Source organism: Chiroxiphia lanceolata, chromosome 5, assembly GCF_009829145.1.
Source record: "Chiroxiphia lanceolata isolate bChiLan1 chromosome 5, bChiLan1.pri, whole genome shotgun sequence".
Classification (NCBI taxonomy): domain Eukaryota; kingdom Metazoa; phylum Chordata; class Aves; order Passeriformes; family Pipridae; genus Chiroxiphia; species Chiroxiphia lanceolata.
In genome coordinates this window covers 6,073,642-6,097,627 of record NC_045641.1, presented here as the reverse complement: position 1 = coordinate 6,097,627, position 23,986 = coordinate 6,073,642, and the positions used below count along the sequence as shown (strand labels likewise).

General features: G+C 41.0%; 1 protein-coding gene across 1 annotated transcript in view; it reads right to left on the bottom strand.

Annotated features, from left to right (window-relative positions):
• The window catches only part of CELF2 (CUGBP Elav-like family member 2), a 374,279-nt gene that overhangs the window by 7,874 nt on the left and 342,419 nt on the right, over positions 1-23,986 (bottom strand). Inside the window, 4 exon segments of the mRNA XM_032689527.1 lie at positions 1-723; positions 6,116-6,259; positions 9,349-9,546; positions 16,141-16,260. The exon segment at positions 1-723 is cut by the window's left edge and continues 7,874 nt beyond it. Coding sequence (XP_032545418.1) covers positions 596-723; positions 6,116-6,259; positions 9,349-9,546; positions 16,141-16,260 — 590 coding nt within the window. The 3' untranslated portion in view covers positions 1-595.

Genomic DNA, 23,986 nt, shown 5'->3' with positions numbered 1-23,986 from the left:
AACTTAAAAAAAATGAAATATAAAGACGACCAGTGTAAAATCAGACTAATATATAACAATACGTTGATTTGAACCGAAAAAAAAAATCAAATCTTCTCAAAAAACAAGTTGATGTAGTGGAAAGACTTGTTTCAATTTTTGTTGCAAAGTAAGTGCTTCAACTGGCATGAGGCCATTTTGTTTAACCTATAAACTGCTGGTGCCACCCTGGTAAAATACGATCCATCCATAGAAAACAACTTTTATTGTGTGCTAATGGCACCAGGGTTCACAGAGTTAAATTGCACATTTTTTTGTGTCTGTGTGTGTGTGTGCTGTTTTGAATTTCAAGACGTTTATTTTTGTTTCAAAAAGGAGATAAATTATGCTGCAAAACAAAATACAGTAACACAACTCAGTAATTACTTGGCAAGGAAATGGGAGCCAAGTGTAATAAGGACAAGTGGGGAAATGGAAGTGGTAACTGTAAAAATAACTGTCTCTTGGTGAAGGTTGGCTCTATGTTCTTTCTTAACCCCCCTGCAGAGGACAGGTTTGCTCATGGGACTTACCCTAAGAAAGCTAAAATAAGAGCAGTAAGCATCTGGGGTTAAGATCAGTAAGGTTTGCTGTCATTTTTGGAGCGTTTCAGCTGAACCTTCAAGCGTTTCATGCCAATCTGAAAGCCGTTCATAGCCTGGATAGCAGCTTGTGCAGAGACTGGATTGTCATAGCTAACAAAACCTAGGAGACACAGAACAGAGGTGGGAGAGAAAGTCAACTACAGGTTAGAACAAATGTCAGATGGCATTTTGTTAGGGTTTTTATTATCACTATTTATTTGATACATTTACCTTGCTTTCAATTAGTTCTTTCAGCACATTTCATATCCCATTTCCTCTCCCATTTCCTTTGCCTTCCCCTTTACCTTCATTAATATTTCTTTACTAGCTGGGATGCAGTTGGCCTGTACTGGTGCAATGCAGCTTTCAAGTCTGTTATTTATCTACCTACCTTAGAGAGACTGAAGATATTTATTACTGTGACACTTTTCAGTGTAACATCTACATACCTCCTAGACTATTAGGAAACACTATTTAGGCCAACCTGCAGATAGGAAGCTAAAACAGAAAGCCTGGTTACAGAATCAAACCCCAAACTCCCTAAACCCATTGGTACACCTGGATGTGAGTTCCCGTGTGATATGGAGCACTCATCTCCTTGGACTCAGCCTAGGATGGTTGCAATGTTAATATTTTGTATTTTTACAGCTCCTTCCAGTTCAAGATCTTAGGGTACATTAATGTTTGTTAATTCAGCCTCTTGGTCCCCAAAGGAGTGTGCAAAAACCAAAATTAAGCAGCATCATACAGACAATGGCAGGGCTTGATGAGAACTCCAGATCTGCTCCTTGGTTGCGAGCACTAACTAGGGGGATAATGCTTGCTAAGGTAATTCAGAATGGCTGGCCTGGTTCAGCTTTCTTTTCCCTGGGAGACTAGAAATGCTCTGTTCATAATATACTCAAATCTCCCTGATTCTGGAAGCTCAACATTCATTTTCATATCTGGGCCTCCCACTTGTAATTGCTCAGCTTGCTTAACTGCTGCTCTGCCTCAGCTCGGACTAATTATTGCTACACTCAGCCTGCTGTTATGCATCTGCTTTGAAATGCTCCCTCTTCTTTCCACTTGAATTTGCCTTAACACATATCCCTTCATTCTCCTACAGCATGGATGCCACCCACTTTGTTTTCAGTCCTAACACACAGGCTTTTCAGTGCCTCTCTTCCACAAACGAGCTTTATTCATCTGTGCTTAGTGTCTGCGTACTTTTTGGATCCATAACCTCTTTTTCTCATTACTTCAACCTATTCTTTTTTGGCTTTTGCTGACCTTGCACTGCTGCTCTCTTCCAGTTGCAGAGTCAGAATGTTACACTTTCTCCATTACAAAGAAAAAACCCTGTTATCAAGTCATCTGGTCCTTGTCCAGCTGCTCTCCTTCATAGACCATCCCTATGGCCTCACCTGAAATCAACTTCACCAAACTATTTAGCTTAAGATGCTTCTCTGAACAACTCAGGCTCAATTCTGTTCCTTCTACTCAAAAACACCTCCCACTTAAATCTCTGCAGACCTTCTCCTGGCCAAAGCCAATATGCTCTATCCATGTTGTTCTGTGTTGATTATTTGTTATCTCCTTAAGGGATAATAAATATTCCTCCATACCTTCCTTGGTTTTAGTAACTTGTCACTTACTTTCTCCACTAGATCATCACTGCTTTATGTAACTGCCATATCCTAGGAGCTTCATCACTCTTTTTCTTCCTTCCTTTTCCCTATTTTCTTCTAGGAGATCCTATCTGTTATCATGACTCCAATCACTGTCTTAGCTCTGCAATCCTGTGTCTCCTTCCACAGCTCACAGATCTCAGCCTTGATCTCTAGGATTGCCTCAGGGATAGAAAAGTGAACTACCACGAGTTGGAAGGCAGCAGTAGCACCTTCCAGGCAGGTGCTCCACAACTGAGATGCAGCTACTCTCACCTACCTTGAGAATTCAGCATTTCCCTCTACAGCTTTCCTGACCTTCACTTTATTCTTTTAAATGCATTCAGAACGGTCTACTGCTATGAACTTCTCACCACCTTAGTTCCTTTTCTTGTTATCTAGTTTTAACCACCTTGAAATTAAACCAGTGATTTACATCAGACACTTTGATGGTGAATGAAGAGAAGGAAGCACACCCAGAGGTGGCTTTTCCACCCACCATTCATGTCACCAGTTTAGATATCTCCACTGATGATAGAAGAACAATTAGCTCAGGCTATGCTTACCTTCTAGGGAGGTGAGACAAGTCACCTGATTCTATGTCTCTTTAATAGCTTCCTTGACCCAGACACCCAATTCAAACACACATCTGTGCTGCATCAGTGGCATCAGCCCATATAATTCAATTGTTATTCTGATTCATAATTTGTCTCTTTACACAGAATGCTGTACCTGCATTAACCTGTTACACTCTCATCTTCTTCCTTATTGAGAACCTTCATTTATAAAGCTTACAGAGGAATCTGGCATTCTTTCCCTCTATTTGTATTTTTCTGATTGCACCCATTCATCATTTTTTGTCTGAATTTTAAACCACAGGTTACATGAGGTTGGGATGATGTTTCTTATCATTTCGCGAAGTCCCTGTCATGACAATTCTGATATTGAGTATAGAGATACTCTGGGTATCTCTATAATCAGGATTAATATTTTTAATCATTCAAGTAGCAATTTTGCTATGAGGCAGACTGCATTTATGCACTGATGTCACTGGGTCTCCCATCTCCTGCGTTACTTTTACATATTACATTTTACTTATTCTAAGATTTATGAAAGGTGAGAGATAAGCTTGAAGAATCAAACCCTTTGTCTGCTGAATCAACTAAAGCCCACGAGAACTCATGGAAGAGCACTCCCAGATGTAAACAGACTGTCCTGTCATCCTTATCACCATTAAATCCTTTGAGCATTCATTTTGAGGTGGACAAGAAAGTAAAGTCCATTTTCTGCAAAGAAAAGGAATTTTTCATTCTGAGAGGCAGTGTTACATGGAAGTTCATCACTGTATGTCACTACCCTGTGACTCTCTCAGAATGCACCTTCCCTTCCCAGTTCTGCCAGTGGACAGACTTGGACAATCTTTACACCTTTTGGATGCTTAGCCTGTTCTCATCTGCAATTTCATTTCCTCCTCCTTCGGGCAAGAGATTGGAAACTCCAGAGTAGAAAGCACTATGCATCTGCAAACCACTACTATTATTATTACAAGGGAAAAAAAGACCAAACCAAAGCAACAAAAAACCCTAAACTCAAACTGTACCAAGAGCAATGACCATTAATGACACAGGAGAGAAATGGGTTCTTCAGCCCTAGTTTTTGGGTGGGAGGACAGAGAAGAAAATAAAGCTATTTAAAACACAATTGTGAGACTGAAACAACAAAGACATAATTCTTGCTAATAAAGCTGAGGAGGTACATACAGAGTATACCAGTATGTTAAAATAGCAGGATTAATTCTGGCTTTGCCTGTGATTGGAAGCATCACCAAGTTGTCACCTACTGAATCGGAAAACCTCAACTTCCTCTGCCACTTCACTACTTTTAGTTTTTAAAGCAGAACTCTCTCCCTGGTGGCAGAATATCTGTGAAGGAACAATGAGAAATGGAAATATCAGTGAAAGCTGCCTAAAACCAAAAAGACAGAGGATTGCTACATCCATTGGCTGTTGACATCATTTTTCCTCAAAGAAGATAACCTTGGTGTATCACTCTAAGTTAGGTAAATTGTGTCCCATAAATCCAGACAAATATGTAAGTAGATAATCAAAGAATAAAAGGAAAACTATGAAAAGCAAGTATGGGAAGTGAGCTGATGAATTGAGCCACCTGCCCAAAGTAATTTACATTCTTTCAGCAGTCACCACAATTGCTGCATTTCGATTAACGTAGCTTGATTTGACATTTCATCAAGATTCCTGGAGACCTCAAAAATGATTTTGTAACCCCAACCTACTAACAGAACTGGCTCCAGATCAATAGGGAGTCCATTTCAATTCCACTTTTCAAATTTGCAACAGCCTGAGGGACTGTTTTAACCCACTGCAGACAAAGGCTGGACTTTATTCATCTAGATATCAATAATTTTTTTGTAAAGCCTACAGAGGTGAATGCTTCAAAAACAAATGGAAAGACTATGGGAAAATGCACAAAGAATGTCACACCCTTTCTATGAACCAAATCAACTTTCCAAGTGTACTAAAGGCTTGTCTTCAGGTGCAAAACACTCAGACAGTGACAAGGTATTGTGGTGCAGTAGGTATTTTTGAGTAACTTGATGAATCCTCATGTTTGGGTGCTGTCTGTTTAGTTATACTCAAATCCTTTCAAAACAGGTTAAAGCACAATAGCTGTGGGGCACTTGAAAAGCCCTGGGGAAGACAAAGCCTTAGACAGACACATTTTGGCAAAACTTAGATTTAAAAAAAATAGTAATGTTATGCAAGCTAATAAACATGTATTATGGTTAATGGGGACACTTCACGTGGGGACACTTCAGAACCAAGGGAAGGTGTTGGGCAAAGAGCAATGCTGGCAGTACAAAGGAATTTTGGAAAGTAGGGGGTTTTCTGAACTGGTTACTCTTTTGTCATATATACAGCTGAATTCTTTCACTCCAGGAAAGAACTGTCACTTTTAAGGAAGCTCCAATACTTCATGTCAAACCTTATAAAACTTATCTTTAAGAGAGTCTTTCCTACTCCTAGATCCTCCCTATGTCTTGCATAAGACTACAATTATTGAACCAATGTTCTAACAGATTGCCACTCACATTCCCTACTCCACTCCATCAAAGCACCAAACTGAACTGGTCCATCTCTGCTATTCAAAAGACATCAGCCCTCTTAGTCAACCCTAAAACTACTTTTATGCAAACATATCATCTTCTCCTCTGCTGTAATCTAATTTTCTGACAGCTCAAAGTATTCCCTGGGAAACTTGACACTGACCTTGTGAGGCTCCCTTCATCCCTGCCCTAAGGTAAGGGGAGATGCCACCTTCCATAATACACTGGAATCGATCCACAACAGCTGGAGCTGCACATCTAGACATCAATTGTCTGCAAAATGTTCTGAACTACATGCACACACCATTCAGTCACTAATTGCAAAACCTTGTACTTAATTCAGAAGAAAGAAATTCCTGCAATGTAGAAGTAATGGGTTAAACATAAATGTTTTTAAGTGGCTCAGCTATACAATAGAGAATAATTAGGTATCCATAATAAGGTAGTTTAATAGTATACTAAATGACATTCCCTCACACGGGGTGTAATTACTTTCGTGTACTTGACACATTCATGTGAGATGTCAGACTGGAAGATTATTATTGTTTTTTCATATCCAATTTTTAGTTAGAAGTAGTTTGTCTGTGCATCTTCCTACTCATTTGAGGATTAACAGTCCATTATTATTGGAACGAGTTTCCAGTATGACATTTCTCACATTGCTGCTAATTTTCTTTCCCGGCCCCTTTTCAGTATAGTGCATGTGGTTTTTACTATTTGATTTATTAAATTTGACATACCAAAGCACTTGCTCAGATTGGTCTGTTTGTCAATGAAGACTTTAGCAGAGATAACATTTCCAAAAGGCATGAACATCTGCAGAATGTCCTGGTCTCCAAACTCCTGGGGGAGGTGGTAAATAAAGAGGTTTGCCCCTTCTGGACCTTTAGGAAAATAAAATAAATAAAAAAAAAAAAAAGAAGTATGAAAACAGCCATCACAAGTGCTACATTTAATCTATTTTTCCATAATACTTACTGAAGATGATGGTCAGAAAGCATTTCATTTTCCAAATTCAAAGGAACAAAAGCAAGTGGAGTACATCAAAGGAGTACAGCTGAAATGCGGCTCTTTAGAGCATCCCATCTTGAAAAGTGTTTACTATGAAAAGCACTTATTTTGTAATTCTACTACAGAAGTAATAAAACTCATTCCCTTTCTTCAATTTATATGAGTGTCTTGCAGTATAATTAGGGTTAGGAAAACATTGCTCTCTCAAAATACCCCAAGAATTGCACAAGGAGTCCTCTGCTGTCTCAAATGCCTGCATGGGTTTGTCGGTTTAATTCCAGTTGCAGGAACTTATGGAAAGGGAATGAGCTGAGCTCAGATTTCAGTACCACAGACTTAAACTCAAAGAGCAGGAAAATGGTGGAGATGGGAATAAAAGTAATAAGGTAAAGCACACCTTGTGACTTGGAAGTCAGTGAAGTCAGAGAGAGAAAGACACTCAGAATTAAATTTGTACTGACTCATTTCAAAATGAGCTTTTTTTTTTTTAATACAAATTCCCCACAGAATGCTCTGTCTCCTGAAAGCAACTTTGTAAATTAAGTATTTTAAAGAAGTTCAAAATTACGTAGTTGGCTTGAAATTAAAGCAGCTTTAGACTGTTCAGTCTGCAAAGAGAGGTGCAAACTCAAAGGTGCTTTGGATATTTGTCTTACGGACAAAATTTGAGATATGCATTATTAAAGTTGTTGGTTAAAACATTCATCCTAGCACTAATAGGTTGGTTTTTTTCCCTAGCTCAAGTTCCCCTTTAGAGTAACATACTGGAAATGAGCATTGGATGCCAGGAAGAACATGATATATGATGGAGCCACACACGGCTCCCCAGGCAGGCTCCAGAAGCATAAGTGGAACACAAAGGGAACAAACATTTCTGGAAAAACATTTGTAGAACAACCTGATTAAGTATTTCTTTGCTTAATGGAAAAGAAAAGATGAAAAAAAACTTGTCTCCTGGAACTTATTTCTTCTTACCTCAAGTAAACTATAATTTCCAGTAAACAATATTTCTTAAAATAGTAAGAAAAAACTTTATTAAACAATATTTAAGAGCAGATGCATGAGGCAGTTCACTATGCTTCAGCATTTAATGCTTATATAGCATTTTTCTCTAGTACTTGTCTATCCTCAGCCACTCCAGACTCTTCATCATTCCATTAGAAATCATGGTAAGAGGCAAAACATTGTAGCCAGTATTCAGCTGGAATTTACTCACTTTAACTTAACTGATTACTGACAGATACAAGACATGTAACAAAAAATGCTACAGTTTAAAACACTTGCTGCCAGTTCATAACAATAAAAAATAAGCCTAAATCTGATTTGAATGTTTCTAAAGAGAAAAAGATTAAAATAGAAAAAAAATCAAATTGCCCTCCACTGTGTATGTTGCAGTGACATCAAATAAAGAATTTTTTTCTGGTGTCAAATAGTCTATTGTCACTGACCAAAGTGCCCAAGGTGAAAGACAAATGTAGAAAACATAAACAAAAAAGAAAAACCAATTTAAAAACCCCTTTCATTTTAAATAATTCAAGCTGTTAGCAGTAAATGAAGGAGAGACATCAGACAAAATACACATTTTAAGCCCAGTGTCCCTATCTGGGGGAATGCCAAATTTGTCTTCCTAGGAAACGCATCCCATAACAGTACAAGATACTATTTCAAAAGAGGATAAAAAAGATTTCTCTTGAGGATATTATACTAGGTTTATTTTCAAAGCTTACCCCTGGCAAGGAACAGTAGTGACAACACAGATAAAGTCTTAGAAAGCATGCAGCATCTTCCTGTCTTTCTAGAACTAACTGGAAATTAGGATGAGAGAAAGCCAGGAAAAGAGAAACAAGCCCCCAGAATGCCTGGGAAGTGTGCAAGGGAAGGGAAGAGGGGAAAAGGGTAAACTCATTTTCCTAAACCCCTTGTAATTAATATTCATTTATTCTCAGCAACAACTTCCTGAGGTTTATTTGCTGTTGGCGCTGGGAGAGGGGGCAATCATTCACTTAGTTGCTTCCCCACAAGACCCACAATTAAGCAAAGAACCACTCAAAGTGAAAACGGATCTTGTCATTAGCTCAAAACCTTAAACTTAATCAGATTAACTCCATTATGATGGAATTTGGAAACCAGAAGAGAAAATTACATCCATAAAGGGATGTTTTTTGTTAGCAGCGCCTTTTTATATGGTAGTTGGTAAATGCTTTTATATGAGCTCAGTTGGTCAGAGTACAGTGCTACTAACACCAGGGCTGTGGGTTTGATCCCCGTATGGGCCCTTTAGAGTTGGACTCAATGATCCTTGTGGGTCCCTTCCAACTCAGAATATTCTGTGAAATGAGACGATGTCCTTATAGAAGGGAAATTTCAAGCTGAAGCTCTTATCCAGCAACGGGATTTGTGCAGCTCAGTCACTGCATCTCAGGAGAGCTCTGCTGGGCTTGAAGAGTGTCTGCAAAAATCCAGCCAGATCAGACCTTAAAACTTCTATTCTTATTTAAAGAAGCTTTACAGGCCGTACTAATTTGAAGCCTGAGGTTAGTTCAGTTGGCCAGAGCATAGTGCTACTAACGCCAAGGTTGTGGGTTTGAGTGATAACACCAAAGTTGTGGGTTTGATCCCTGTATGGGCCCTTCACTTAAGAGTTGGGCTCGATGATCCTTGCGGGTCCCTTCCAACTCAGAACATTCTGTGAAAGTGCAGTTGTTTATTATTATTATTATTATTATTATTATTATTATTATTACTCAGAATATTCTATGAAATAATAAAGGATGGTCGGCAAGGTGTAAGTTGAAGGATGGTTAAAAAGCGAAGGTTAAAGAAGGCGACAACACTAAACAGGAGAAAACTGGAAGAAAACAAAAAGCCATAAATTAGACTACTCGAGGTCTTTCATTACGTCCCCAAGGCGAAGACACCGCTGTGGCTTGGCTGTGGGTGACTCAGTGGTGTGGGCACTTACCTTCCTTCTGGCTGCCCGCGGCGCTTTGCTGCTGCAACAAGCTCTGGCTGTAGAGGGTGGGCAGCGCGGCGGCGGCGTACTGCTGGATTCCTGAGTAGGCCTGGGTGAGCGCGTCCATCGTGCCGGCCGTACCGTTCGTCAAGCCTGTCGCGCCGAGTCCTCCGTTCAGGGCCGCCATACCTGAGAGCATTTGAGCAACTTTACAAAAAACCCAACAATAGAGAAAAGAAATTGCACTTGTTCATTAGTGCTTTCCGAAAGTCGTTGGTTATTTATTTACGACACTTGACAACGACAGCGGTGCATGCAGCTCGGCACTCCACCAAAATGGGACTGAAAACAAAGAAACACGACTTTGGCGTCAGGGTCACTTCAGCACAAGGGTTGCACAGTCAAATGGACTCGCATGCAGCCTGCTACTGGCAAGTACTACAGCTTCTGAGAGCCTCTCTGCTCACCCTCCTCCACACCTGTGCTTCTGCTGTGGGTGTCTGAAGCTGGGAGAGTGGGACCTATTTGACCTGTATCCTCGTAAGTTGGGCACTGGGAAAAGTGGTCTGCGAAGAAACCCACTCCTTCTGACCAGGGTCTTCAGTAACAGGCCATGACTATACCATATCAGAAGTGTTTTGCTTATCCAGAGGAAGCAGAAACCCCTGATTTAACCGCATTTTGAAACAACTTCTTAAAGGTCTTTGCCAACCTAAATGATTCTACGATAACCCTCTGTTCAATTATGGGCTTTGTCCCTTAGGCTTGTGATAGGAAGATGGACTGTGATGCTCTGTGCTTACTTCCACCCCCCTCCTCCAGTTACTCAAGACATGAATGCCAGCACATCCAGAGTGACTAAAAATGCTTCATCCAGACTAGGTATCTTTCATGAAGAAACAAAGGCATTTGTTTCTAGCAATGTCTTTCTTCTCATGGGAAGCAGAATCACTTCATTTTTCTTTTTTTTTTTTTACTTAAAGTGATTCTACATCCTGATAAATAACAGAGTAATTTAACTGGGATGGCTGCTAAAGAGGAAATTTCAGGTGGGATTGCTAGCTGTGTGGAAAATGGCACCCTTCATCCCTTCAAACTGTGTGGTCTGCAGAAGGAGTTGTACTACTCTGATACAAACTCCTGGGCTACAGCCTCTCTCCATTGCTTCTGTTTCTCAGCATGGCTCCTAAATGAGTTATGCTGAAGTTAAAAGTCTTAATAATTATTTCAGAAATTCTAGAAAAAGTGGATTTTCTGTTAGAGCTGCAGTCTCTTGGCGTCAAAAGCGTGGCAGAGTTCAGAGCCCTGCTCATCTTCCACATGCCCAGCTTGTGTCAACCTGAGCAGTAAGTGCCCACCAGGACTGAGAGTCAGGCCATGTTTTCTGCACAAGTAGCTGTCCCATGCTCCCCAGCTTCTAAGTGAGCAGCTCACAAACAACTTAAAGAGCTTAGTCAGGCCCCTCGAGGTAGAGCAGATCAGTCACTAGAAAAATGGGGCACCCAAAATCACCAGAGATCGTTTCTTAGACGTTGACTGTGCAGTGTTTTGGTTGGCAGAATGATGGGTGAAGAGGTGACTTAATATGGTGGTGCCATATTAAGACTCCAAAACCAGGAACATGGACGACAAAGAAAGGGCTTAATTTCAGAGCAGTAATAAGGGTTGGTATGTAAATTGGGGGAAAGTGAGGAAATTAGGCAGAAGACACTTTTAGTAAATTAACAATGAAATATATTAGATTGGGAAAAAATCTTGAAGGAAAATGGCATAAACCCTATCATATGAGCAATTTAGAGATAGTAAGAATACTGCAGGGAATTATCCTGCCTTGACAGAGGAGGATAAAGATGCTGACCCCAGTATCCTTCCATCTCTTATGTAGATTTGAAAAGCATATTCCTATGAGTCTCCAATAATCAGGACAATTGCTCAAGTGGCACCTTTCTGGCTCCACCAGAGTCTGTGCCAATTAAGAGAATTGTACTGCATAAATTATACCTTTTGATATTACTATAATTTGTGTGACTAAACACTTGACAGAGATGTGATATTCTTAGCCTTTCCTTAATAAAATGTCTCACACTTTGAAGATTTCTCTTTCCTCTCCACCCCACTTCAGAGCACCACTATACCCTAATGGGAGGTACTGGCTGCCACAGCTTTGAACAAAAATCTCTGTCAGAGCTCAAGAGACCTGCGTATTTCTTGTATAATGGTTCCAGTTACAAAACTGTACTGGGCTTGTGTGGCAGTGGAGAGGTTGCAGGGATGGTTTCTCTGAGAAGCTGCAGAAGCTTTTCCTGTATCCCACAGAGCCAATGCCAGGCCAGCTCCAGGAAGGACCCACCACTGACCAAGAGCCCATCAGTGAAGGTGGTAGCACCTCTGGGGTAACATAGTTAAAAGGGGAAAAAACCCCCGTGAAATGGGAACTGCAGCCAGAGAAGAGAAGAGTGAGAATATGTGAGAGAAACAGCCCTGTAGACACTCAGGTCAGTGAAGAGGGAAGGGAAGGAGGTGCTCCAGGCACCAGAGCTGAGATGCAGCCTGTGGTGCAGCTCCTGGAGGTCCATCACCTGCAGCTGATGGAGGACACCACACTGGAGCAGGTGGATACCTGAAGGAGGCTGTGATGCTGTGGGAAGCCAATGCTCCTGGCAGGACCTGTGAATCTGTGGAGAGAGGACCCCTCCCGCTCCACACTGGAGCGTGTTTGCTGTCAGGACTTGCGATCCCACGGGGGATCCTCACTGGAACAGCTTGTTCCTGAAGGAACACCTGTGGATGGGATACTTGCTGGAGTAGTTTGTGAAGAAGTGGGAAGGGACCCACACTGGAGGACTGGTGGTGAACTCTCTCCTGTATGGGGACTTGATGCTAGAGCAGAGGAAGAATGTGAGGGGGGTCCAACCCCTGAGGAGGAAGGAGCAGCAGAGACAGCATGTGATGAACTGACCACAGACCCTATTCCCCATCCTCCTGTGACACTGGCGGAGAGGAAGTGGAGAATTCAGGAATAAAGTTAAGCCTGGGAGGAAGTTAGGGGTGGGGAGAATTTGGTTTCATTTCTCATTACCCTACTCTGATTTGATTGGTAATAATTTAAACTAATTTCCCCAAGTCAGGTCTGTTCTACCCATGGTGGTAGTTGGCGAGTGATCTCTCCCTGCCCTTATCTCAACCCATGAGCCTTTTGTTGTATTTTCTCTCCCCTGTCCCTTTAGGAGGGGGAGTGATAGAGCGGTATTTAAAATATTATAATAACAAGAAAAATAACAACAATAACTTTTATAATAAATTATGTATAATATGCAATATATTAGATATTATGTATTTAATACTACTGCTACTACTAATTTGATCCTGAGGCTGACCTTAATATGCTCTGATGTTTTTGGACATAGGTTTGTGTCGCTGCTTGCATGGGGCTACACACAGGGATGGTTAAAGTAGAGGTTCCTGATAAAGCAGCTTGTATCTCTCTTCTATTAGTGTTGAAATAACTTGATAACAGACATAACATTAGGATAACATGTTATCTTTCGTGAGTCATCAGCCTATTAGATAAACATGCTTTGTGCTGCAGTGGGCAGCATGCTCCCCCTTCTCTCCCCAAGAATCAATAGCCCCTTCCCACCAAGTGATTCCAGACTAGCAAACAGCCAGACAGCCCAGCTCGGGGCACTGCTTCTGGGAAGGGCACAGCCACTGCTGCCACAGTGCACGTGTCTAATACACCTCCCTTCTGAGCAAAACAGAGCTGCAGAAAGCTCTCCACGTTTTTTCTGTTCTGCCTTTTTACATTTTTAGGACATCTACAAGGCCCAGCTGCAGTTACACATCTCTGCCATCTCTTTATTATCTCTACCAGTGCACCTCCATCTGACATTGAACTCTGGTCCCTTCCTCCCTGCTGTGAAATAACCTTTTGCAGCCTCTCATCTATGGCCTTCTACTTTTCTGAGTTTCTCTACATAATACAGAAGCAACAATGCTTGGCAAGTCCAAAGGTCTTTCAAAGTGTTTTCCAAGCACCTTCAAATCTGTCACGAATAGCTTTATCTCCATTTTACAGATGTAAATATGGGGGCAGAAAGGCTAAGTGATTGCCCTGGGGTCTCACACAAACACTGTGCCATAGCTGTTCAGTATACAGAAACTATGGTCTTCTTTCTTAATTGCAAAGAATAACTTCCTCCCTCTTTATTAATTTTTCCTCATTATTCATAATTTTTTTTGTTACTTAAAATTCTTAAATTTACATGCCCAAAGCAGATAGTCTAATGTTTTGCCATTTAAGGTTTTAAGTTCTTCAAGAACAACCAAGGGAAGACTGGGTGAATCCCCACGTGTAGGTACCACCGCTGCAAAACCCTTGGAGACAGTTAAACTTATCATACTCCACTTTCTTTAATTTTTAAAACTTCCAGACAGCTTTCTACAACACTTCACTCTCACTATCAGTCTCCATAGTCCAGCTTCTTATCATGGACCCAGACAGGATCCAGAAACAGGTAAGAGTTTCCTAGTGAGCTCAGCATGGAAGACATTCTCCATAGGATGCTCACATACAGAGCAGGACACCTCGATGCCTGAGCCCAGTGATGCCTTCTGATTAATTTTTGGATTACGCTCCCATTGACTTGTGCGTTGGATTTTCTAATTCCTCGATTAGAAGCATGTCACTCAATTCCAAATTCTCTGCACAATTACTTCAGGAACATCCATGGCCAATGAATGTTTTTACTGGAGTGCTTATGACCATGGCATAAGCCATGTCAGGGTGAAACATCAGACTTACTGAACATGAGGTTTCCCGAAGGCAAACTCCCAGACAGGTTTGAGTGGGAATGACTGGATCAGACACACTCACTGGGAAAAGTCCTGGATCGTCATTAAAATAGACAGGGGAGGTTGCTGTAGTTTGAACAAGGCCTCACTGTCATCAGCATCACAAGCACCAGTGTCACGTTTTTGGGAGAAACAGTGCCATAACACTGAGTTGTGCCATGGGGAAGCAGTTTCCCCTCCTTAGCTCTCTCTCTTATATGTCCGTACATAGACAGACATACCCATGTACATTTGCAAGTGCTACACCCCTGTCCATAAAAGCATCCATAAAGAAGATTTGGGACTGAAGTCACTGTTGGTACAAGTCCATGGAAGTAATGGTGGCTTAAAACAAGCTCAAATGTGGTACGAGGTTGCAAATACATCATTAATGTTTCACATGACACATGTAGATAAGTTTGCACACACATCACCTCAGAATACTTGTTGAGAAAATGTAAACTCTCTGCTCGCAGCCTAGCAAGGAGTGTTAAAAGGAGTGCAATAGAAGGGTTCCTACACAAAGTGCTCACAGGTGATTCACTCTTGTTCAGTCTTGATACATTATGTTGGAGTGCTCCAGTATGCCCAGATTCTTACTACTTGTGAGAGGGAAGGAGTGGGATGCCATATTTTGCTCTTGATATTGTGACTTCTTATAAACCAAGTGAAGCACAATGACAGTTTATCAGGAAAGGTCATTTAATGATTTCTTACAACAGGGTAGCTCTCTTACTACAAGTGCTCACAAGGGCAGAGGAGGTAAATTAGCTTTTCATGCTTGCCATTTCCAGTGGCTTGCTTCGATATTAATGTAATAATAAGAAAGGAAACTAACATCTGCCATTTCGGGACCTAATACTTACTTTTCTTTAGTTGTTCTTGAGTCGTGTTTACAGAGGTTGGTTGTGTGAAATATGCACGTCCTTGCCAGAAGCAAGTCCTGTTTTACACGAGACCCCATGCAACCACTCAACATTGGACATCCATAAGCCCCCTTCCTTCCCAGCTCCCAACAATGCCAACCAGAGATCACAGAACAAAAAGACTGGGTGAGCAGCCAAGTAACAGTAACAGAAAGGACATCATGCAGAGCATCAGAGTGAGCAAGAGATACTGAGGAGGACATCCATTCCTGAGGGTACATTATGACGGGTCATGGGCTGGCAGTGACCAAATAGATTCCTTGCATTGCAAAAGGAAATGCAAGGAGCAACGGCAGCTAAAGAAAAAAGAGGGAGGGGAAAAATGTAGCTAGACAAATCTCTTCCATTGCAGGCAGAGGTGAAGTCATCATAGCAGAAACAATTAAAAAAAATAAATCCTTCTTCAGGAAAATCTTGACCAAGGCTAAGAACAAGGAAGAATGCCATAACAACTACCGGCATCTATTTAACTGGAGATGCCAGGGTTTGTGTAAGATGTCATAGGAAAGATGTGCATGCTCTGGCATTACAGGTGACTGACTGTATCATTCTCTTATACTTGCCAATTAAAAACCAAAGACTTGCCTTCATTTTTATGTTGTTCTCAAGTCAACTTGATAATTCCTACAGACATTTTAAAGGACTGCCTTGGTGGCAAACATCTTTCTTAGCACTACATTTCTGAGTGAGGCTTTGCACATTGGGGTGATATACCTGTTGTCAGACTCCCTCAATGAAAATGGGGCCTCTCCTACAACCTTGATAACCCAAATCTCTGGTGACATTTCTTTTACCTTCCACATACACTGAGAGAAAAGGAGTCTTTGTTCAGGCGCTCACAGAACTTCACTTTGCAACACAAACAGTGTGAAACTAAAAGACTCCAGAACTGCATATATACCATGAATGGAACCGGATCAACTTGACCCCCTTATTTGGTATATAGATTAAAAATCATCACTTTACAGTTGATAGTTTTTGTGGCATGATTATTGGGGAAGGCTGTCCACCACAGCAAATAAATACTCACTGTTTACGGTACCTGCTAGTGCATTAATATTATTCAATCCAACAGTGGCTCCAGCCAGTCCTTGGAGAGTACCCAGAGAAGTCAAAGAATTCATGGCCGCACCAGCTGTGGAATTAGCAGTTGATGCAGCCACTGAAAGGAAAAAACAAAACAAAATTAAGGCCATATTTTGTTTATTTCAGTTGATCACAGAACAGCTTACAATAATGTGGAGAACAACAACAGGGCTACTCGCAAGAAGAAGAAAAAAAGAAAATGAGACCAACAGACAAACATTATTCAAGATATTAATTGTACGATTGTTCATGGAAAGTGTTGATAAGACTAGAACTGCAAATACTAGATCACCAAATTGTACTATTATTTGCAAACATGATACTGAAACAGTAAGAATGGGATCAGGCACTTTTTCAAAAGTTTGTCAATCAACCTAGCATCCCTGACTAGGCTAACTAGGCTATTGGGATTTTGCCACACTTCAAAGTCCATCATTGAAAAAACAAGAATTACTCATAGTAATTTTTTCATAAAACAGCTTACTCTTCTGGGCCTCAAGTGTCCTAGGAGGAAGTTTAATTATTCTCAGTGAGACACTACGCTCTAGGACACTGTATGAATATAATTCAAAGACCTGAAGTTTAGAAAAAGAAGAATGACCAGGCAAATACAAAATGTAACTACCCTCCATTTTATTGCAGGCTTTTAGCCTGGCCTTTGTACATAGCTAGTCACATACATGCACCCCAGCGGTATCTTATGTGTCCCCAAAAGCTCTGCCAGAGGGGAAAGGGTGGAGAAAATGTCCTTGCTGCTACAATGTCAAGGGAATGATGAAGGTGGGTGAGATGAATCCATTTAAACTACATGTTTAGGAACAGAAAGAGACTTAACTCTCTTGTCATAGGAAAGTAATAAAGCACCTTGGAAAGAGTCATCATTTAGGATAGGTCAGGTGAACTAGAAATACCTGTCTCTCTCACAGAAGAGCCCTGAATAACCAGTGCAGATTAAACACTTAACTTACGGGTAGGTAAAGTTACACCAGATGAATCACACTCATAAAAGCTGCAGAGCAATTAGGTTTTTAGCTTGTCTCCTGAGCCCTACTTTACTGCATCAATCATAAAGACATCCTTTCATTTCTGTTATAAAGTTGCATTATCTTATGAAAAGTGAACATTTAAAGTCAGAGTTTTGCTGATGATGTATTGGAGGCACATCATGTCTACCACACTTTTTGCTCCTATTCATTACCTGGCTATGAAATGGTTAAGAGCACTTTTATCTTGATGCTCTTTTGGGCTGTCAAACACATCAGATTACTCAGTGAACCCTCAAGAAAGTGAAGTCTCTAGAGCTGACAGGATCCAGCGGGGAAAGTAGGAGGCAACTTTTCCACTTTGTAGGTAAACCTTGAAGCTCTAACCTACAAATAACCCACCTTTACAACACTAAGACCCAGCAAAGAAAAGTCTTCAAACTCATGAGGTCTCAAAGTACAAAGAACATTCTTGGTGCAGGTGAAGAGAGATTTCCAGACTCTGTTATGCATCCCTCATCTCCCAGCAGCTGCAATCTCAGCTTGAATAATTTTATATGTTGCAGATAGAAGTAGCTTTGATTATTCAGTCTGGTCCCATAAAGCAATAAGAATCCAATAATGTCTTGATTAAAAAAAGTAATAAAAACCAAGTAAAAAAATCCCACTTTTGTCAGACAATGTCACCAACAGAGAAGAGAGGACAAAACCAAAGTGAATTCCCTGTGACCAACACTGCTCTGTGTTTCTGTTAATGTTCATTAGTAAATCATTTAAATGAAGTATATAAACCTCAAATTTCCAACAAAATGCTGTATAAAACCAACAGATGAAGCAACAGTATGCCTTGTCCCCCACAAATTAAAGGCAGATGAAACTGAAGTTAAGGTTCTTACAAGACGTGTGAGGGCTTAGACCAGTTGAAAAGTTTTTACTTCACATGCTCCCAGAATATGTTGAAATCCATCTATTAAAAAGGACTATGCTTCCCCTGTCCTTTACCATTTTCTAGTTCCTTTCAAGTAAAAAATTGTAACATATATTGAATTGAAGGAAAAGAAGAAAAATCTCCCGTGTCAGCAAAACTCTTGGGCTCCACAAATGCTCAGGGTAATGGCACAGGAAGAATAATTCGTGCCGGAATACTGTTATTCTATATTTATGTCTTTTAGCTGTCCAGAGGACAAAAGTAGATTGGATACCCACAGACTTTATAAACTGGTTTTTACCAGGTTCCCCTGCCACCAAATACATGAAACCACTTCACAACTCCCTCCATCCTCCACGCCAAAACATTGCTGCTCTGAATTGGATCACTTCATAGTGCTGCTTCATAAAGAGTAGGCATCTGCCTCCAGGAACTTGAAGCATGGAGCTGTAGTGCCACCAGGAATTGCCCTCTGGTGCACAAGCATTTGGTGCAACAGTGAGGAAAACAGTGAGGAAAATCTAATGCAGAAAACAAATGCAAATGACCGACTTTGCACACCCTGCATCCACAACATTCTGTGGTGTATTGTTTTTCTCTTTATAGTGGGAATTTTATCCTTGCCTCCTGTGGTGGTGATACTGAAGCTAAGGGGAGAGACTGAGCAGACTGGAGATCCAACTGGTTGAATGCTGGATGAAGATCCAACACTCTGTGAAGAACAGAGATCCTTTTTACCAGCTGCACCAATCATTATTCCCCCCTCACAACCTTAATCTCTGGATAAACATCAGAACATGAAAGATAAGATTTCTTCTACTCAAAGCAACTTTTTTCTTTCTAATATGTGACATTGCAATAAGTTGATGATTTTCTCGAAGAGGGTGTTGCTCAATCAGAGCCTATTGGCAGGAGTTACAGGGTTGAATCTTTTGGTTGTTGCTGCAACACTTCAAAAAAAGATATTCATTGTATTCTTCCTCCCCCCCCCTTAAAAATCTATTAATATGTGAAAATAATATCACAGTATTGGCTAAAGAGGTCAGTTTAGACTTGTAAAAGTCGAGAGTTGCCCAGCAGCCTGTAGAAAAATCTGCTTTTTCTTACAGGTACACTGCATGTTGCCTTCTCCATCCATACCACATACAGAGACCCTATAGAACACTTTTGCATCTCCAACCGTGAAAGGTAGAAAGGTTAAAAGTGTTTATTTTACTATTAGAGATCCTACTGTTTCTTCTTCATTGTCCCGTCTATTCCCACATTTCTGTGTCAGTCTCACACCTTTCCTCCTCCTTATTCTAAACTCAATTTCATCTTAATAAACATCTAGAAAACTTTGAAAAATAGAAATTACATTTTTAAGAAGCTCTGAAATGGAGAAGGGCAGGGCTGCAGCCTTTCCCCAACACCCTCCCCAAATCAATCCTAATCCCAGCCATTTGATCTTACTGTGGTTCCTCCATTTAACTGATGAAATTTTTATTACCAGCTTCGTTATGAATGAAGAGACTTGCCTTTGGCTAATATATTCTCTAAAAGAGTTTTTCTTGATGCAGAGAACACATTTTCATTTGGAGTGGTTGCTTTACACAATACAGATATTTGTGTAACCAGTATTTAACCAGTAATGTTGCACTCAGAGATTTTTAAGGCTGGAAGGATCTGGCATTTTCAACTTTCTCCTCAAAGCATTTACTCCTGCCTGTAAAAGGTTATAACACCTTTTAGGCCAGAGATTTTTTTTTAAACAGAAATCTAAACTAGCAGTGAGCTATTTCCCTTTTAATTTAAATAACATTTTAGTGTAATTCCTGTAAACTATGCCAATCTAGAAAAACAACCAGTATTAGCATAGAAACTTTTGGCCATTCTTTTGGCTAGCTAATGTCAACAGTCATGATGATTTACATCATCTGGATTTACCTCAGCTGGAAAACTAGATTCAGGATAACAGCATCTAGGAAAGGCAATGATGTGTAAATATTTCTTTGGCTTTGCTATGCACACTGTGGATAGAATTAATTTCCCCATCTTTGGCAGCCTTGTTGTTAGTTTAAGCTAGTCTAGTCAAAACTATTCTTTTCAACTGCCTCTGAGATTTAAAGACCTCCAATTCAGAATCTTTAGATTTCTATCTCAGGTTGGGCTGAATTGCTCCAAAGAGCACAAAGATGAGCTCAACTACCAGATGCTGTTGATGCCTTTCCCAGTTCTGCCTCAAGCTTCTTGTGCTGCCCTGGATAAAGCACTTGTTATATTTTTTTGCTGCAAGACTTTCTGCTTCTTCTGCTGGTTTGTCTCAGAAAGCTGTATCTTGGGGTCAAAGGCATGTTTTTGTCACGTCTGTTTAGTTTCTACACCTCAGACCAAGGTAGTGCCCTCCATAGGGCTTCTTGGTATACTGAGACCACAGACCTATGTTTGTTTGTAGTACAGCCTCGGGCAAATCCCACTCCTCTCATGTCTCAAGGCCAACTTACAAAATGAATCATAGAATCATAAAATGGTTTAGGTCACCTCTTCCAACACCCTGCAATGAGTGATCGTCAACAGGATCACGTTGCTCTGGGCCCCGTCCAACCTGACCTTGACTGTTTCCAGGGACAAGGCACTTACCACCTCTCTGGGCAACCTGTGCCACAGTCTCACCATGCTCCTAGTAAAAAATTTCTTCCTTATATCTAGTCTAAATCTGTTCTCTTTCAGTTTAAAACCATTTTCCCCCCTTGTCCTACCTCTACAGGCCCTGCTAAAAAGGTTGTCCCGATCTTTCTTGTAGGCCCCCTTTAAGTACTGAAAGGCTGCAATAAGGTCTCCACAGAGCCTTCTCTTCTCCAGGCTGAACAACCCCAACTCTCTCAGCCTTTCCTCATAGGAGAGGTGCTATATCCCTCTGATCATCTTCAGGAACTCTCTTCCCCACAGTGGAGGTTAGGATCCAGGGAGGCTGCCTGAGCACTTGGTGGTGAAACAAAGTACTAGATAACCCACCCTCTCACTGCTGCTCTGAAGGAAAGGACCTATTCAAATCACACGTGCTGCTGTGACTTAGCAGAGAGATGGATGGCAGTGTGTAGTAAACCTCATTCTTTCCTTAATTTTTTTGGTGAAAAAGAATTCCAATGACTTCTCAACAAAGTCATATACCACTAAAAAAAAAGAATCCCTTGGAAACTGCCTACTGTATATGCTAAATTGGCACTATTTATGGGTGGTGATACACAGTGGGCTGTGCACTCTCTCCATTCCACTTTACCTTGTCCTGTTCCCTCCTTCCTCTCCCCACACTGGCGTACTGTCTGGAAATGACACACAGTCAAACTGCAGGTCTTGGACTAAGATATTAAGAATATCAAAGACACATTTCAAACATTTCAAGTGAAGTTTCTCATTTGGTTTTAGGGCAGGACTAAAGGAGAGAGTGGACAAAGAAATGCAAGGGCATTTCAGCTCTTTGCCTGCATGGAAGGTTGATGTAGACCTTGCCAACCCCACCCATGTGAAGAGCAGCTCATCTTTCTGGAGCAGAAGGAGGTGCTGCAGGGCTTCAGGGCAGCTCCAGGCCTGGCTTAACTATGCTGGGACTTTCCACAAAGAGATACACAAGGGTAACTGTGTCAGCCCTGCTGACGGTTTTCCTTTAGGCAGCTCTTGGTTGCGCTCCACAATTGCCTGTCACAACAGGGCACAACAGGAAGCTCAGTGTTTATTCCAGTATCAGCCACTTGTTTGCCACCACTCACCTGTGAACCACAACTTTTGTTCTTGTTGTTTTACTTAATGGATAGTTTAAATGACTCGGTGTTCAAAGCACTTATTTTGCTCCAGTTAAGGTGATGTAGTAGTGTACTGGGGATCGATATTGCCCACAAATTTTAGGCTCAGCGTGTCTGTCACTTCAAGCATGAGACGTTGCAGAGAAAACGTTCTCTTTGGGAGGTGCTACTGTCAAACCCGTATTGGTGGTTGTCTGAGTCCAGAACCCTTTCTTGTACTGAATTTAGGTGCATTTCTTCCCAAGTTCTCTGACTACAAGGGCCAGACAAAATGGATCTTACTCAAACTGCTGCTGAGTAAATGGCTGCCATCAGAGGGATGCGGACAGGCAGAATTTGCCAACAGGAACCTTATGCATTTAACAAGGACAGATGTAAATTCCTGCACCTGAGGACGAATAATCCTTTTCGATAACACAGCAGGGGATGGATGGGCTGGGGAGAAGCTTTGCTGAAAAGGACTTTGGGGGTTATTGGTGGGAGGTGACCATGAGCCAGCAGCATGGACTGGCAGCAAAGAAAGCAAACAGTATATTGGACTGTGAAATAGGAGATGAGCCAGGAGATCTGGGTGATGTTTCGTCTTTACCCAGCACTTGTTACATCACATCTAAGTATTATATCCAGATTTGGGCTGGATTCCTCATTGCAAGGAAAACATTGATCAGGTGGAGGGAGTTCACTGGAAGGCCAGCAAGTTGGTCAGGGGCTCCAACACTCATCCTGTAACAAGCTGGGTTTGTTCAGGCTGGAGGAGACGTGGCTTCAGGTGAACCTAAAGCAGCCTCCCAGTACTTACAAAGGAGGTCATCCACTACACAGAGCAGTAGTACATGCTGGGAAGATGAGAGGTAAATTGAAAAAGGTGAGGTTCAGTTCATATATAAGTAAAATCATTTGCACTGTGAGGATTGTCAAGCACTGGAACAAATTACCCAGATTGTCCCATCCGTGTCTTTGGAGGTTTTCAAGACTCATTTGGATCAAGCCCTAAACAACCTGATCTCACCTCCCATCTGACCCTGGTTTGAGCAGGGGGTTGAACTACAAACCTCCCAAGGGACCTTCCAACCTCAATTATTCTATGGGAATTAGAACAGTGTAGCAGAAAAGTAGAAGAAGTCAGGTCAGACTAAGGCAGAATGAAAGAAGGCTGAAGAATGAAGATGTGCTGGCAGAAAACTGAACAGATCTGGCTTCTCTTCTTGGGTCTGTTTACAGGAACAGAGTTTGACACTGAATATGCCACTTAACTCCGATTCTAGGCTGCCACAACTATATTGCATGGGCTAGATTTCCAGGCTCAGATCTACATCTAACAAAAGGGGGTTCTGACTTTGGATGATTCCTTGAGATTTTAGATTCCTCTCAGATTCAGCAATGCACAACAGAAAATAAAATCACGGTAGAAGGTGGTAAATAAAAGATATAAAGAAATTATACAAAGCGAGTAAAGGCAGTAAAAAAAAAAACCACAAAAAAAATTATTTTAATACTTCTAACAGCTCCCCAGTCAGTGACATAGAAAAAAATTATAAGAGTTTTATAAGAGAATTATAAGGAAAAAAGAAAAAGAAATATTAAACCCAAAGTAGAAATCTCTAATTTTAGCAAGCTGAATTTAAAATCTTTGTTTACTACACAAAATCTCTTGGGTAAACATAATATGCCTTTGTCCCTTGCTTAGTCCAAAAGGGATGATAAAGCTAAGAGACAACACTGGATTTAAGGATAATCAGATTAAGGCTGCGTTCTCTGTTTTCTTTCTAATCTTCAGTTGCAAAAAACAATGATGTGTGTAACTATGTCTTGCAAACTGTATCTAAACACAATGAACACCTGCTGGCCTGAGTGAAAGACTAAAGATATTGGACAAAGTTCAGCTGTGTTGGACAAAAGGCTGTGCAAAGCTTCAAACTTTGGCCTGATTTATAACATCTTATTTTAGCTGTTGTACTCTCTTAAACAGAGATGAACAGCACTCAGCTGTAGGAGGCTCTTATGTAGCTGGGAATCTGGACCACTGACCTGGAGTTATGTGGGATTCTGGCCAGGTCTGATCTTACATATTTAAGATCAATTGATTAAGGTTTGTTCTCTTTATGTAGCACT